Source organism: Giraffa tippelskirchi, chromosome 6 (genome assembly GCF_054371585.1).
Source record: "Giraffa tippelskirchi isolate mGirTip1 chromosome 6, T2T-mGirTip1v1.2.pri, whole genome shotgun sequence".
NCBI lineage: Eukaryota > Metazoa > Chordata > Mammalia > Artiodactyla > Giraffidae > Giraffa > Giraffa tippelskirchi.
Window position 1 is genome coordinate 86,524,336 of NC_137280.1, and position 12,848 is coordinate 86,537,183.

Below are 12,848 nucleotides of genomic sequence, written 5' to 3' on the forward strand. Positions count from 1 at the left end.
ACAGGAGGAATGGGGGCAGATGATGGAATTGATCTTCGCGTGACCCTGCCCAGCCTCAGAGTCCCCCCAGCGTCACCGTTGCATGCAACTCGGCCCTTTCAGGTGATGTGCTTCGGCAGGTGTGGAGCAGCCTGCTTTTGGCCCTGCTGTTCCCGGGGCTTAGAGCACTGCCTTCCTCCCCGGAGTTTGCTCACTGCTGCATTGGCTGCTCCTAACTGCACGCATTTGGACATGCGTGTCCTGTACCTCTAACAGTTCCTTCTCTCCATGCTCCATGGGCATGCACGTGTGCCACCTGGTGCGGCTGAACAGCAGCCTTGACGTGGGAGGTGGGGGCAGGTGGAAATGCCGAGAGCTGTGCCGGTGGTGGGGCAGGGGACCTTTCCTCCAGACACAAGCATTTCTGGTTATTCTCAGGGGAGCTGATGCTCATACTGGCCCAGAGGAGAGGCTGGAAGAAGCCTGGTGACTAGGCTGCTCTGTGAGGTGGAGCTGACTTTCTGTGTCTGGGTGAATAGGGTTGTTGGTGGGCAGGCAGGTGTCTTCATCAGCTGAGTCGACAGTCTGCAGACCACCCATGAGCCTGCCTTGGGCCTGTCCCTCCAGGCAGGCTGCAGTGTCCACATCCACAGTGGGCAGCCAAGACTCCTGGCGTATTCTTGCGTGTACCTAATCCTGTTTCTGATACTTTATTATAACTGGAAGTAAACGACAAGCTCCACTTAGTTCACATAGATAGATAATGTGATCTGGTGGTGCTGAGGAGGTTGGAGGATTATTTGCAGCAGTTGAAAAGAGTGGTGCTGCTCTGAGTTGTGTGGGTCCTGGGGGGCAGTGGGGGCCTCTGGACCTTGTCACTGTCCCTTTCCCCTTGTAAGGACACCAGGCTTCCCAGGGGAGGGGGAGGGGAGCCTTCTCTAGGACATCAGTGCTCTGGACTACCTCATTTTCAGTGGGCCCAAGTGATGTGAAATCCATTGAGGATGTTCTGTATTTATTGAGCTCCTGTTGTATGCAGAGACTGCTGTGGGTAGTTTGCTGGTCACCTCTCTATCCTTGACCCTTTTTTCTTTCTTCCTCACCAGCTCCCCCTTCCATCTGCTGACCAGTAGAGGGCACCACACCCCATAGTTGCTGAGGCATACTGGGGCCTCAGGCCAGGGCCCAGAACCCTCGGCAGGGTGAATGGCTGTATTCTTGGGCCTAATCAGCATTCCAGGTGGCTGCTGACTTCTCACTTTCAGTTCCAGCCAAACCTCAGGTTTGCCTTTGCTTCTGGGGTTTTGTGCCTCCTGTGTTTTCTAGCAGGCTTCTCCTACTAGGGGTTTTGCAGCCTTTTCTGCTAAGGATCTGAGCAATCAAAGAAAACCCCAGCGATTGAAATTGGCAGAAGACCTGATAGCTAAAACAGCGTGACCAGGCCCCGCCCAACGTGGCACCTTAGGGTGTCATGACCATCACATCCCGGTGTCCCAGTTGTGAATCCGTGACTGTGGCCTTTGTCCCTGACTCCTGAGCTTCTGAGTGCCCTACACCCCGCCTGCTGCCGCCTACTGTGGAGTAACCATGACGGCATTTCCAGCAGCTCTCTGCTGCTGCCGAGATTGTTTTTTTTTCCTTCACATTTTTCCCTCTTTTAAAGAAAGTGGAAAGATTGTGCAACAAGTAATCTGAGAGTCCTGGGAACAGCTGTCCTGGCGGGAAGGAAGGCAAGATTTACAGTCTCGGAGCCGCCAGCCTGCAGGCTCCCAGGCTCCAGCAGTCCAGCCCTGGTGGCTCCCTTGGCTGCCTCCAGCTCCTTCTCCCCAAGTGCCCTCCCCACCTTGAGTTTTGCGAGGCTATCCTTTGTCTTCGCGGTTCTGACTTTTCCTTTGCCATCTGTGTGCTCTGGAGAGCTCCGGGGGTCAACTGAGAGCTTCTGCTCTTGGGAGGGACCCACCCTGTAGGTTTGTGCCCTGCATCTCAGATGCTGCAGGTCCCAAGTGGGAGCCCATGCCCTGATTCCAGGGGATAGGCTGTCTGCCACCACCCTCTTGCACAGGAAACTGTGCTTGCTTGCTGGGTGGTTCCTCGTGTGGGGTCCATGGAGCTGGGTAGGTTGCTGTGACTAGGTACAGGTGGTTCTGCCTTGGCAGGGAGGTGGGGTGGGGGCCTGGTGCGGGGTACTGGGGGTATTTCTCTTGGTCTTTGGGGGCTTAACTGTTTCGCCCTTCTTGTTCTTGTGTTTCCATTTGGATTAGAGCCGAAATTCCTGAAGGGCCTGTATTTGTCAGTTCTGCCAACACAGCCTCAGGACATGAAGCACCAAAAGAAACTGACCAGAGGCACTAAACTGGGGCTAGGGCAGTGGTACGTGGTCTCATCTCTGGCTGCTGTCCATAGACAAGGATGCTGCCAACTGCTCAGGACACAGGGCTGGCTGGTGGGACAAGGCTACTGTTCAGGGATGCAGTGCATCCACAGACTGGGGTGGAGGGGGTCTTTCTGTCCCAGGCCACCGTGTGCTCCTCCTCCCTTGAGCAGCATGCAAGCACTAATGGCCAGACCCACCGCATCTTTTGAACCCAGCTGTTAGCTGAGTCATAGTCTTCCACTGAGTTTTGACTGTGGTTAAACTCTGAATCTGCTTGAGGGGTTAGTATTGGGACAAAGACAGTGGTACAAGGGCCACCCTCCCACTGCCCCTGAGCCAGCTTAAACTTTGTCCCCATGCCATTGCTGATGTCTGGCTCCTCCCCAGTGCTACCCACAGGTTTTATGGGCACACAGGGCTGGACACCACCTCCTGTCCCTCTCAGGAGCATCCCTAGCCTGGGCTGGGATAGGAGTTCAGAGCATTCTCCTGGACTTGGTTTTGGTCTTCTAGTTGCAGAGGGAGCACGCACCAGCTATTTTAGTCTCCTGGTTTCCTTTTCCCAGGATTGGAGCATGTGGGTGTTTCTTAATAGCTCCAGGGGGAAAAGGAATGCTTTATGTTTTGGAAAGATATGAGCTGGAAAGTGTACACAGAGGCCATGGGGCATTCTTCCTAGACAACCAGCCTCAGCTTCAGCGACCCCGGGTCTTGGAATGACTCGGTTCCTGTCCCATCTTGAGGTCTACTGCTGCCCACTTCAAGGGTGTGGTGCTCGCTCTTGGGGAAGGGCTAAGTCCCTGGCGGGGGTGGGGGTAGGAAGAGATCTGGAGGATGGGGCTATAGCCAATCTGCCTGCAGTGCCAGGTGACCCCTCACACCCACACACATGCAGGGAGGGATTTGAGAGCTTCACGGGTGAGGGCGAGCCTGTGGAATGTGCCTTGAATGAGAGAGCAGCCGGTGGGCGGGTTTTTCCCACACACACACACACTTGGGGACCATGGGAGTGCAGTGTTGGTTGCATCCGTGATTCTAACAGAAGCATCTGCTCTGCTCTGTGGGTGGGAAAGAGCCCCAGCCCCTCTCCCCAGTCAAAGGAAGCTGCATTTGATGCCTGGGAAAAAAGAAAGGACAACTTTCTTCCTCAACTTGTTTTTATTTTTAATTTGTTCTCTTCCTTAACAGTGTATGTCACTGGCTCCTCTTATAATTTTGTTTGTTTCTTGGAGTTCAGAGGAATGCAGAGGCTGTTAGCTAGAGGTCCTGTACCCCAGAGCTCCTTTCTTAGGGGCATTCCCTCCTTCCAGCTGAGCCCCAAGTCAGGGTCAGCATTACCTCGCTGAGATAGGGTGCAGAAAAGACCCTGGGGGGTGAGGACAGAATCAGTGGGTGCCCAGTGGGCGTGGCACACCACGTGGGGCTTCAGAAGTGACACAAGGAGAGGAGGACATGCGGGGTAATGTCTCAGCCACAGAGCCCAGCACAGGAGACCCCAGCACACAGTGGGCACACATGGAGCTCGTTACTGGAAGCCGTTCTGTCTAGAGGCATGAGCAGGCTCAGGCGGTTCTGGAGACATCCGTGTGTGCCTGATCTGAGGCCCTTCTCAGGGGAAGGTGGGTCTGTCCCCACCTGCAGCTGGCCAGGCAGGGGGTGGAACTCCCAGGTACTGCGCTGTCTTCTCGTGCCCTGACAGCAGGCGGGGCACCGGAGGCCGGCTTGGTCTGCAGTTCTTCTGTTCTTATGACTTGAACGGTACATTCCACACCATTTCTCTCACACTGGTTTCTCTCTCCCTCTACGTAGGTCCTGCCTAATCATTGGACACGGACTCTTAATAAAACGGTCTTCAGTTCCAGATTCCTTCCCAGCAAGCTATAGCTTAAGTCCATTTTCTTCCGTGAAAGGGACAGGACTCCATCAAGTTATGGAATTCCTCAGAGCCCTGGGCCTGTCCCCCGGGGTGGATTAGTCATGTCCAGCAGCTAACACCTAGTCCCGCCTCCGGGAAGGCTGCCTGCCTGGCTGCCCGCCCGCCCGGGCCTTCTGTGTAAAGACTGCCTGGCTGTTCTGCCCAGCCTCCCTGGTCGTCTGGGGTCCTCTGAGTGGGTGGCATCTCCCAGAGGGTGATGACAATCCCCCTGCACACACATTCATGTGGTGCTGCTCCGTGTGCAAGGCCCCATCACAAACACGTTTTCTGTCTTCACTCCTCCCTCTTTTGGGGGGACTCTGGATCCTAACTGCTTCCCTCATGGACCTTCCGATGATGTTAGCCCAGGGAAGATCTCACTCAACTCAGCCTCAGGAAGAACACTGTAACATCTAGAGCTTCCCCAAGTGAGGAGCGAGGCTTTAGAGGCGAGGCCAGCTGGGCCCACGGCTCATCGGGGCTGTCCCTCAGTCTGCCTTCTCTAGTGACCCACGCGGCTCTGTTGGCCAGAGGCTCCCACCAGCCACAGCTGACTCACAGCCCCCCGGAGTCCTCTCTCTGTTTTCATTGTTGCCACTGTTGTCTGTTGGGCATCTTCCCAACTTCTTTGGCCTCTTCTCCTAAAGTCGCACAGGGAAAGTACCTCCTAGGCGGCCTCCTCACCCCTCCCTTCCCAGGTCCATAGACGCAGGCTGCAGGAGCTGCCAGGCAGGCCGGGAGTGAGGGGCGTCTGGGGAGACGTGGCCATGCCGCCGGCTGACCTGCCTCCTCTAGCCCAGAGTCCTCGCCCCCGCTGCGGGTCGGGGTCTGGGCTAATAGCACGAAATGGCTGAGCCAGTCAGTGGGGAGGGCATTGGAGCCTTTGGGCCCTCTTCGTGCGCATACAGGTACTCCCCTCAGTTCAGCCCCCGAGAGTGATGGGAGCCGCCGGGTGGGCCACATCATCCAAGCCCTCTGAGAGGCACTGGATAGGCTTTTTTTTGGGTGGGGGGGGGTTCTAAAAATAAACATCAGCCCTTTTTTGGTCATGAATCCAGCATCTCAGCAGAAAACTGCCTGGCGTGAAAAGTCCCCTAAGGAATAGCGTTTGTTTTAAGTGTAGTTGGTGTGTACTTCGAGGCCTGATCGTCTCCTAGCATTTTGGGATCAGCCTCCTCCTGCACCTGGGAGCGGGCTTGAGGAGGTGCAGTTGGCCAGCGCCTGCATGGAAGTCCTGGCCCCCTCCCCAGCTCCTTGGGACCTTGGGCCCAAACAGCTGTAACTGCCCCAGACTGGCCTTGGCCTTGGGTTCTGTGCTCAGCCTCCCTGGAGCCCCTCGGGCCCTGCAGTGATACTTGGGAGTTCCTCAGCTGCTCCCGGATCCTCCAGCCGATCGGCTTCCAGTTGAGCTCATTTGCCAAACAGACTATTTTGAGCTGCCCTTTGGCCTGTTCCTGATGTGTTTCCAGTACTGCTTGGCCTGGCTTGGGTCCGGGGGCTTCATGCCCAGAGATTCCCACAGGACAGTTGGGAAGCTGCTGGCATTGTCTTTCTGGGAAGATTCTGCCGTCTTGGAACAATTGGCAGGCTAGATTCCCATGGCGTCAGCCTGTGTGCCACCCCCACCCCTTCCCACTAGTGGGCACACAGGCTGTACCCCCAGGCCAGCTCCTCCTATGTGATCCTTGCACCTTCTCTGTCCAGGGGGCCTGTCCTTCTTGCCCATGGTGCTTCCATCTGACAAAGAACTTGATCGTTCGATTCGGGCTGGCACCGGTGCCCCAGGAAGAGCAGAGCGAGCAGAAGCCCGCCCACCCTTTCGGCAGCCTCCAGTGTGCGGGCGGTGGGCGGTGCCAGCCGGGCCTGAGAAGTTGCTCTAGGGAAGGGTGGGAGGCCAGGTGTCTGCTGGTGCTGAGGCTTCCAGTCTGTTCAGTTGAGGGGCTCTGCACCTCTGCCCTTGCCTTCCGTCCTGTCTCCTTCCCTTGAGTTGTGGGGGAGTGGGGAGGAATCAGTGTTTTAATCAGATTTTACAAAAACGTTTTAATTCTTTGTACAATTACCATCCTCTGTAAAGCTGAAATTTGTGTTGAGTTCAAGATGTTCATGGAATAAAGATCACACAGTACTTGAGGCCATCTTCATGTAACCCTTTCTAGAGAGTTTTGTGTGGGGGGTGTCTTGGGGCTGGTGTGTGGTGAAGTTGTGCACTTCCTGTCTTGTCTTCCTGCCACGAGGCGAGTGATGCACGTGAGCCAGATGTGACCGCCCCGTATAGCTCCAGCACCCCTTGGTCCCCGCCGCTGGCCCCTTTGTCCTCTGGTCCTGGTGGTCTGCTGGGTGCCTCTCCCCTCTCTCCTGCTCTAGGCCAGCCCCACCCCGCACTTCTGTGCAGCCTGGGGATGATACTCCCGATGTCTAAGGCAGCTGATACCCACTCCCTGGATCCTTAAGGGCCCCATTGCACTTTGTCTCCACTAGTTCCCCGGGTGGGCCTCTCTTGCTCATGGCTGCAGGGAGATGGTGAGGGCTCAAAGCCACTTGTCCCTCTTTTGTGTTGGAAAAAAGTGTTTCCCCACCAAGGCCGTGAAATGACAGGCTACCCCATCCAACCTCCCTGCATCACAGTGTCCTATCCTGGTCATACTTAATACACTGACCGCCTTCCTACCCCAGGCCCTCCAAAGACAGTCCAGGGTGCAAGCAGCTGCCCCCAGCCTCCCTTGAGCTGCAGTTTCTGTTGCTGGAATCCATGCCGGGAGAGGAGCCTGGCCTGGAAGAACGCCCCACCCTCTTCCTCCTGTGTACCATGCTCCAGCTTTGTGCATGTAGGGTCCCCTCGGCCCTGGGCTTCCAGCCTCTGTATGGTCCAGCGTTCCTTCAGCCCGAGGCTCCCAGACACCTGGTTTGTGGCCCAATCCTGCAAATGACGCAAACTGCTCCCTTTCATACATGTGACTCAAGAGTGTCCTTTATAGCAGGTCTGACATGTGACCCGTAGAGTCCTGAGACCTGTATCCTGGCATCTCTAGTATCTGGGTTTGGAGCTGGGGCTGCAGTTCCCGCACCCCAGGTGTCCCTAGTCACTGCCACTTGTGTAAAAACGTGTCTGTAGCCAGAGTTCTGTGTCACTGTCTTACCTCTTTCATGGAATGGTGAGTTCTGGCAGGGCACAAGGTCTCCCTCACCCCTTTAAGTGGCACACTGCACCAAGGCCATACGCCTCTCCAGAGCTTACTTGGCACTGCCCTCCGTGAAGCAGCTACCAGTGGAGCTAGCCCCACTTTGGGCAAAAAGCACATGTCCTCCAGCACCAGCGGCAGGAGCCAGCACCCTGGTGAGGAGCTCAGGGGAGGCCAGGCGAAGCGACGAGGTGCCTCTCAGTGACAGGAATTCCACAGGCACCGTGGGTGGGGTCCCAGCTCCCACCTGCTGGTGGGTGGCTTCACTTCCCAGCCCTCGAGCCCTGGCCAGGCTTCTCCCTGTCTTCCGCTCCAGGATGTGCACCCAGCAGTGTTTGGCGAGGGGGATCCCATGGGCCAAAGTTCCTTAGCATGAAGCTCTATAGAGTCGGGGCAGAGGGGCTCAGGGTGGCTCTTGCACACTCCTCACAGAGATGGGCACACCCCAGATGTGCTCACACAGTGGCGGCAACAAGCCACGGGCTCCTGAGAAGCCAGGACACGTACTGTTTTCTCCCTACAGCACATGGACCGTGTCCCGACACAGGGACTTCTCTGAGGCTGGTCTCCTGAGAGGAAGAGGAGTCTGGCCAGTGGCCGCCGCCTCTGCTGGCCATGGCATTAAGAGCCTCCCTCACGGTTCCTGGGTCGTCCAGAGAGGCTGGCTGGCTGGCTGGCTTCTCTCCCTCCACAGTGCTCAAGCTTGTCAGCACTTCCCACTTGTCAGCACTCTCCTCACCTGTCCCACGGCTCTGTGTCCAGGGCCTCGGCCTATGGTGGCATCAGAGGGCAGTGCAGCTGGAGGCCGCCAAGTTACTTCTAGGCTGTGTGGCTGGGGCAAGTCCCTCAACTTCTCTGAGCCTTACTTTGCTAATTTCTTAAATGGACAAGATCATTTCAAGCACTGTGGTGGTCCCATGGCGAAGCAGGTTGGGGTGCAGATGCTCAGGTCCCTGTGGAGGGCTTTGACTAGCCAAGAAGGGGAGACGGGCCAGGAGGTCCCTCGTAGCTCAGTCCCCTATGTGTTTGGGTGTGCTCTTGTCATGAAGCTGGTGGTCTGGAGTTTGGCAGGGAAGCTAGTCATGGTCCCCACTAGGAAAAAGGCCACAGGCAAATGGGTAGGTGACACCCACACATCTTTCTCTCCCCTGTGACCCCCCCAGACGGAAACCGGCCACCCTCCCTCTCACTGTCACTTGGCCCTTCTCCTGAACTCACCCTCTGTTTTCTCCTTGCTCCGCGTGGAAGGCCCGCTCCCAGTCTTCTCCCATAGAGCCTCACCGCCTTCTCTTTACCTCCACAGAGATGGCTCCGAAGTCAAAAAAGAAGGGGCACCCTGGGAGGGAGCAGAAGAAGGTAGGTGGTTTCAGGGGTGTCTTTGAGCAGGGGAGCAGTTACCACCTGCCTGTGTGGGCCCCTGTGGGGAGGTGTCCTGTGTCTAACCCAGACGTGTGTGGCCTGCCTCACGTCAGCCTGTCCTGTCTGTCTGCAGCACCATCACCACCACCATCAGCAGATGCAGCAAGCCCCGGCCCCGGCGCCCCAGCAGCCGCCACCGCCTCCCCAGCAGCCCCCGCCGCCACCGCCTTCCCAGCAGCAGCCCCCGCCCCCGCCTCCGCCCCCCTCCATGCCGCAGCAGGCCGCCCCTGCGATGAAGTCCTCGCCTCCACCCTTCATCGCCACCCAGGTGCCTGTGCTGGAGCCCCAGCTTCCAGGCAGCGTCTTCGACCCCATTGGCCACTTCACCCAGCCCATCCTGCACCTGCCGCAGCCCGAGCTACCCCCTCACCTGCCCCAGCCTCCTGAGCACAGCACTCCGCCTCATCTCAACCAGCACTCGGTGGTCTCTCCTCCAGGTGAGCTGCGACCGCGCCCACTCTAGTCTTGATATGGTGACGGGGTCCTCTGAGTGGCCTGCAGAACCCCTTTTAGCCTCAGCTGTCTGGTCGCTCAGGGGAGATTAGCAGTTCCTTGGGTCCCTTCTGGAAATTACACAAGAAGCATAGACAGGACAGGACAGTCTTTGCGCCGAGAGAGTGCTTTGGTGCAGAAGACACTGATTCAGGTCTGCTGGGCCAGGCATCACAGTGTGAGGTGGGAAAGGACAGGACTCCTCTGTGGCTCCCAGTCGGGTGGGAGGGCATGAACTCGCATCCTGGAAGGGATGTGGGAATGAATAAAGACCTGTAGGGCAAGTGGAACAGTTGGAGGGGAGGGAGGAAAGTTGGGGGCATGGAGTGCAGGACAAGATGATGTTGGTGGTGGGGGCTTGTTCCTGTAGCCCTCCCTGGTTACCATCCTGACTTTCGAGTTTTGGGGAAGCTGAGGAGGGTGGGGAGAGGTTGCCAGTTGGAGGGAGACAAGTCAGAGGTCAGGACGGAGGAGAAAGGCTGGGCCGGGGGCCGGACAGTGTGTGAACCTCACCACCCGGTTCCCGTCCTTACAGCTTTGCACAACGCGCTGCCTCAGCAGCCATCACGGCCCAGTAACCGAGCTGCCGCCCTGCCCCCCAAGGCTTCCCGTCCCCCCGCTGTGTCACCCGCCCTGGCCCAGCCACCCCTCCTCCCACAGCCCCCCATGGCTCAGCCCCCCCAAGTGCTGCTGCAGGAGGATGAAGAGCCACCTGCCCCACCTCTCACCTCCATGCAGATGCAGCTCTACCTGCAGCAGCTGCAGAAGGTGCAGCCCCCCACGCCACTACTCCCTTCCGTGAAGGTGCAGTCCCAGCCCCCGCCCCCCTTGCCACCCCCTCCCCACCCCTCCGTGCAGCAGCAGCTGCAGCAGCAGCAGCCGCCACCCCCACCTCCACCTCAGCCCCAGCCCCCACCCCAGCAGCAGCACCAGCCCCCCCCACGGCCTGTGCACATGCAGCCCATGCAGTTCCCCGCCCACATCCAGCAGCCCCCGCCGCCCCCCGGCCAGCAGCCAGCCCACCCACCCACAGGCCAGCAGCCACCTCCGCCGCAGCCTGCCAAGCCTCAACAAGTCATCCAGCACCACCCGTCACCCCGACACCACAAGTCAGACCCCTACTCCACTGGTAAGTGTCCCCACACTGCCCCCAGGCTTTGGGGAGGCTGGCCCCAGGCCCAGAATCTTGTCCCCGTGGAGCCAGGTGGGTCAGTTGGGCGCGGCAGGCTGAGATGAGCTCAGAGCTGAGCCTCGGAGGCTCTGGGTTGGTTGGAGAGAGGCAGCTGAAAAGGGGCAATGATACTTCATGCAGTGTTGTAATCAGGTGTGCATCTTGCTTGCAAGCTGAGGTGACAGATTAAGGCCTCAGTTGGTCAATTTTTTGGAACTCACAGTCAAGATAGCGTTACAGTGCATGGTGATAGCTGCTAGGAAGGGGAGCCGAGAGCCCAAGGAAGGCACCTCCTCTGCCTCTAGGGGTTGAGGCAGGCTTCCTGGAGGAGGTGACCAGGATGAGTAGGAGCTGGTTTAACAAACAGTGGGGTGTGAGGTCCAGCCTGAGGCAGGAACGGATCTGGGCAGCAGGGACTCTCTGGATACCTGCCTGGAAAGGTGCTCTGCTTTTCCTGGTGGAGCTGGAACCATGTCAGGGAGAACTGGGCTGAAGCTCAAAGGTAGCGCACAACTTACTGGGAAACCATTCGTGTCTTCTGTTCCCAGTCTCTAGCCTGATCTTGGCTGCCCATTTTCAGTCAGCAGCATTGAGCAGGCCAAGCCCTCCTGCCTTTCCTGAGTACTTGTTTTCTAGGTGTCTCTGACCAAAACACTCTGGCAGTATTCTTGTTGATGCCTCATGGTGTGGTGACATGTGAGGGTCAGAGCTGAGGTTCCTGGGCTTGGCACATAGACTGTGCAGCCTGGCTTGAGGGGTGCTGTGGATCCTGCCGACAAATTGAATAAAGCTGTTGGCTTTAGGCTGTGACTATTCCTAAACCCGGTAAAAGCTGCCAGGTGCCAAGTGGCTCGCTGTGCACCCTGAGCTGAGAGCAGCTGGCTGTTCTTTCTAGGGAAGACCAGTAGTAGTCCCAGCAGCTTGTAGAAGGCTGGGGGTTTCCTTGAGCCTGAGACCAGGAGTGGGCTGGTGATGAGATACCTTTGAAAGAGTCAACATTTGGGGCAGGGCAAGTTCCCTCTGGCTACCTGTGCTTACAGTCCCTGGGCCCATTTCCTCCTGAGTTCTGTGGCCTAGAATGGGTCACAGGGAGTGATGTGTATTGGAGTCCAGCTGGGGGCTTTGGGTCAAAGGCCAAGTTTTTGGAGTCCAAGGAGGCTTGGCAAGCGTCCCTGGGAAGGCCAACTTGCAGGCACTGCCCCAAGCTGCTGGGCTCCCCTTTAGGTGCTGCTCGGTGAGCCACCAGGAGGCAGGAGATGCCTCCATGTCACAGGCCTGGGAGCCAGCATCTAGGTCCACTTCAGAAGGGACTCCCAAGGCAGCGACCCGCACGTGGGGCTTGTTGTAGCTGTGTGTTTGTAAATTTCTGACAGGCCTGGGCCAAGGCTGCCTGGGTCCCCCCAGCATTGGCTTGGATGAAGGTGGGTGCGCCAGCCCACTTGCTGCAAGAACCACATGTCCATTGCCTGTTCTACTGTTGTGCTGTGGTATAGGCTAGTCCCAGGCTTCTCCCCACTCTGTGGGCCTTGCAGGTTGAGTTGTGTTGGGGAGGTTCCTGGGGGTCCGGCCTTAGACCTGAAGCAGCTGTCCAGGCAGACTGGCCTAGTCACATGGGGACAGCTGGGCACCCAGGCTGCCTGCTCTGTGGGGTTATTGACATCCCCTGTATTTGCCCCAGGTCATACCATGGGACCACCTGAAGAACTTTTAAAAAGGACTTAAGTCCAGACCCCACCTAGGGCCACATGTATCTGTACTTCTTAAAGTTTCTTAACGAAGGCTGTTTTTCCTGACACACAGTGGTATTCAAATAACCAGGATTGAGCTCATGGCTCCATAGAGCCCTGTTGTACAGTGAGTGCAATGAACACAATGAGCTCAGCTGGTGAAGAATCCACCTGCAATGCAGGAGACCACGGTTTGATTCCTGGGTTGGGAAGTTCCCCTGGTGAAGGAATTTACCCACTCCAGTATTCTTGCTTGGAGAATTCTCATGAACAGAGGAGCTGGGTGGGCTAGTCCATGGGGTTGCAGAGTCAGACACAACTGAGCCACTAAGCACAGCACAGTGAGCAGAGGGCCCAAGATGCCAGGGGCTGAGCTGTTGTGGGGCTTCCCTGGCTGAGCTCAGGGCCTGTGGCCTCCACACCAGACTGGCTGATAAGCTCCTTGTTCCTTCTCTTAGGTCACCTCCGTGAAGCCCCCTCCCCGCTTATGATACATTCCCCCCAGATGCCACAGTTCCAGAGCCTGACCCACCAGTCCCCACCCCAGCAAAGTGTCCAGCCTAAGAAGCAGGTAAAGGGCAGGGCTGGGCAG

The 12,848-nt window shown here is 57.5% G+C and overlaps 1 protein-coding gene across 4 annotated transcripts in view; it reads left to right on the forward strand.

The window, feature by feature from the left end:
* BRD4 (bromodomain containing 4) overlaps positions 1-12,848 on the forward strand; it is a 91,213-nt gene that overhangs the window by 74,001 nt on the left and 4,364 nt on the right. For 2 of the 4 annotated variants that reach the window (XM_081501226.1, XM_081501224.1), the window contains exons 12-15: positions 8,751-8,803; positions 8,940-9,303; positions 9,894-10,487; positions 12,715-12,827. In XM_081501226.1, coding sequence (XP_081357352.1) covers positions 8,751-8,803; positions 8,940-9,303; positions 9,894-10,487; positions 12,715-12,827 — 1,124 coding nt within the window. Of the gene's footprint in view, positions 1-2,240; positions 2,350-4,162; positions 6,404-8,750; positions 8,804-8,939; positions 9,304-9,893; positions 10,488-12,714; positions 12,828-12,848 lie in introns of those variants that run through there. The other 2 variants (XM_081501227.1, XM_081501228.1) reach the window with 2 other exon arrangements.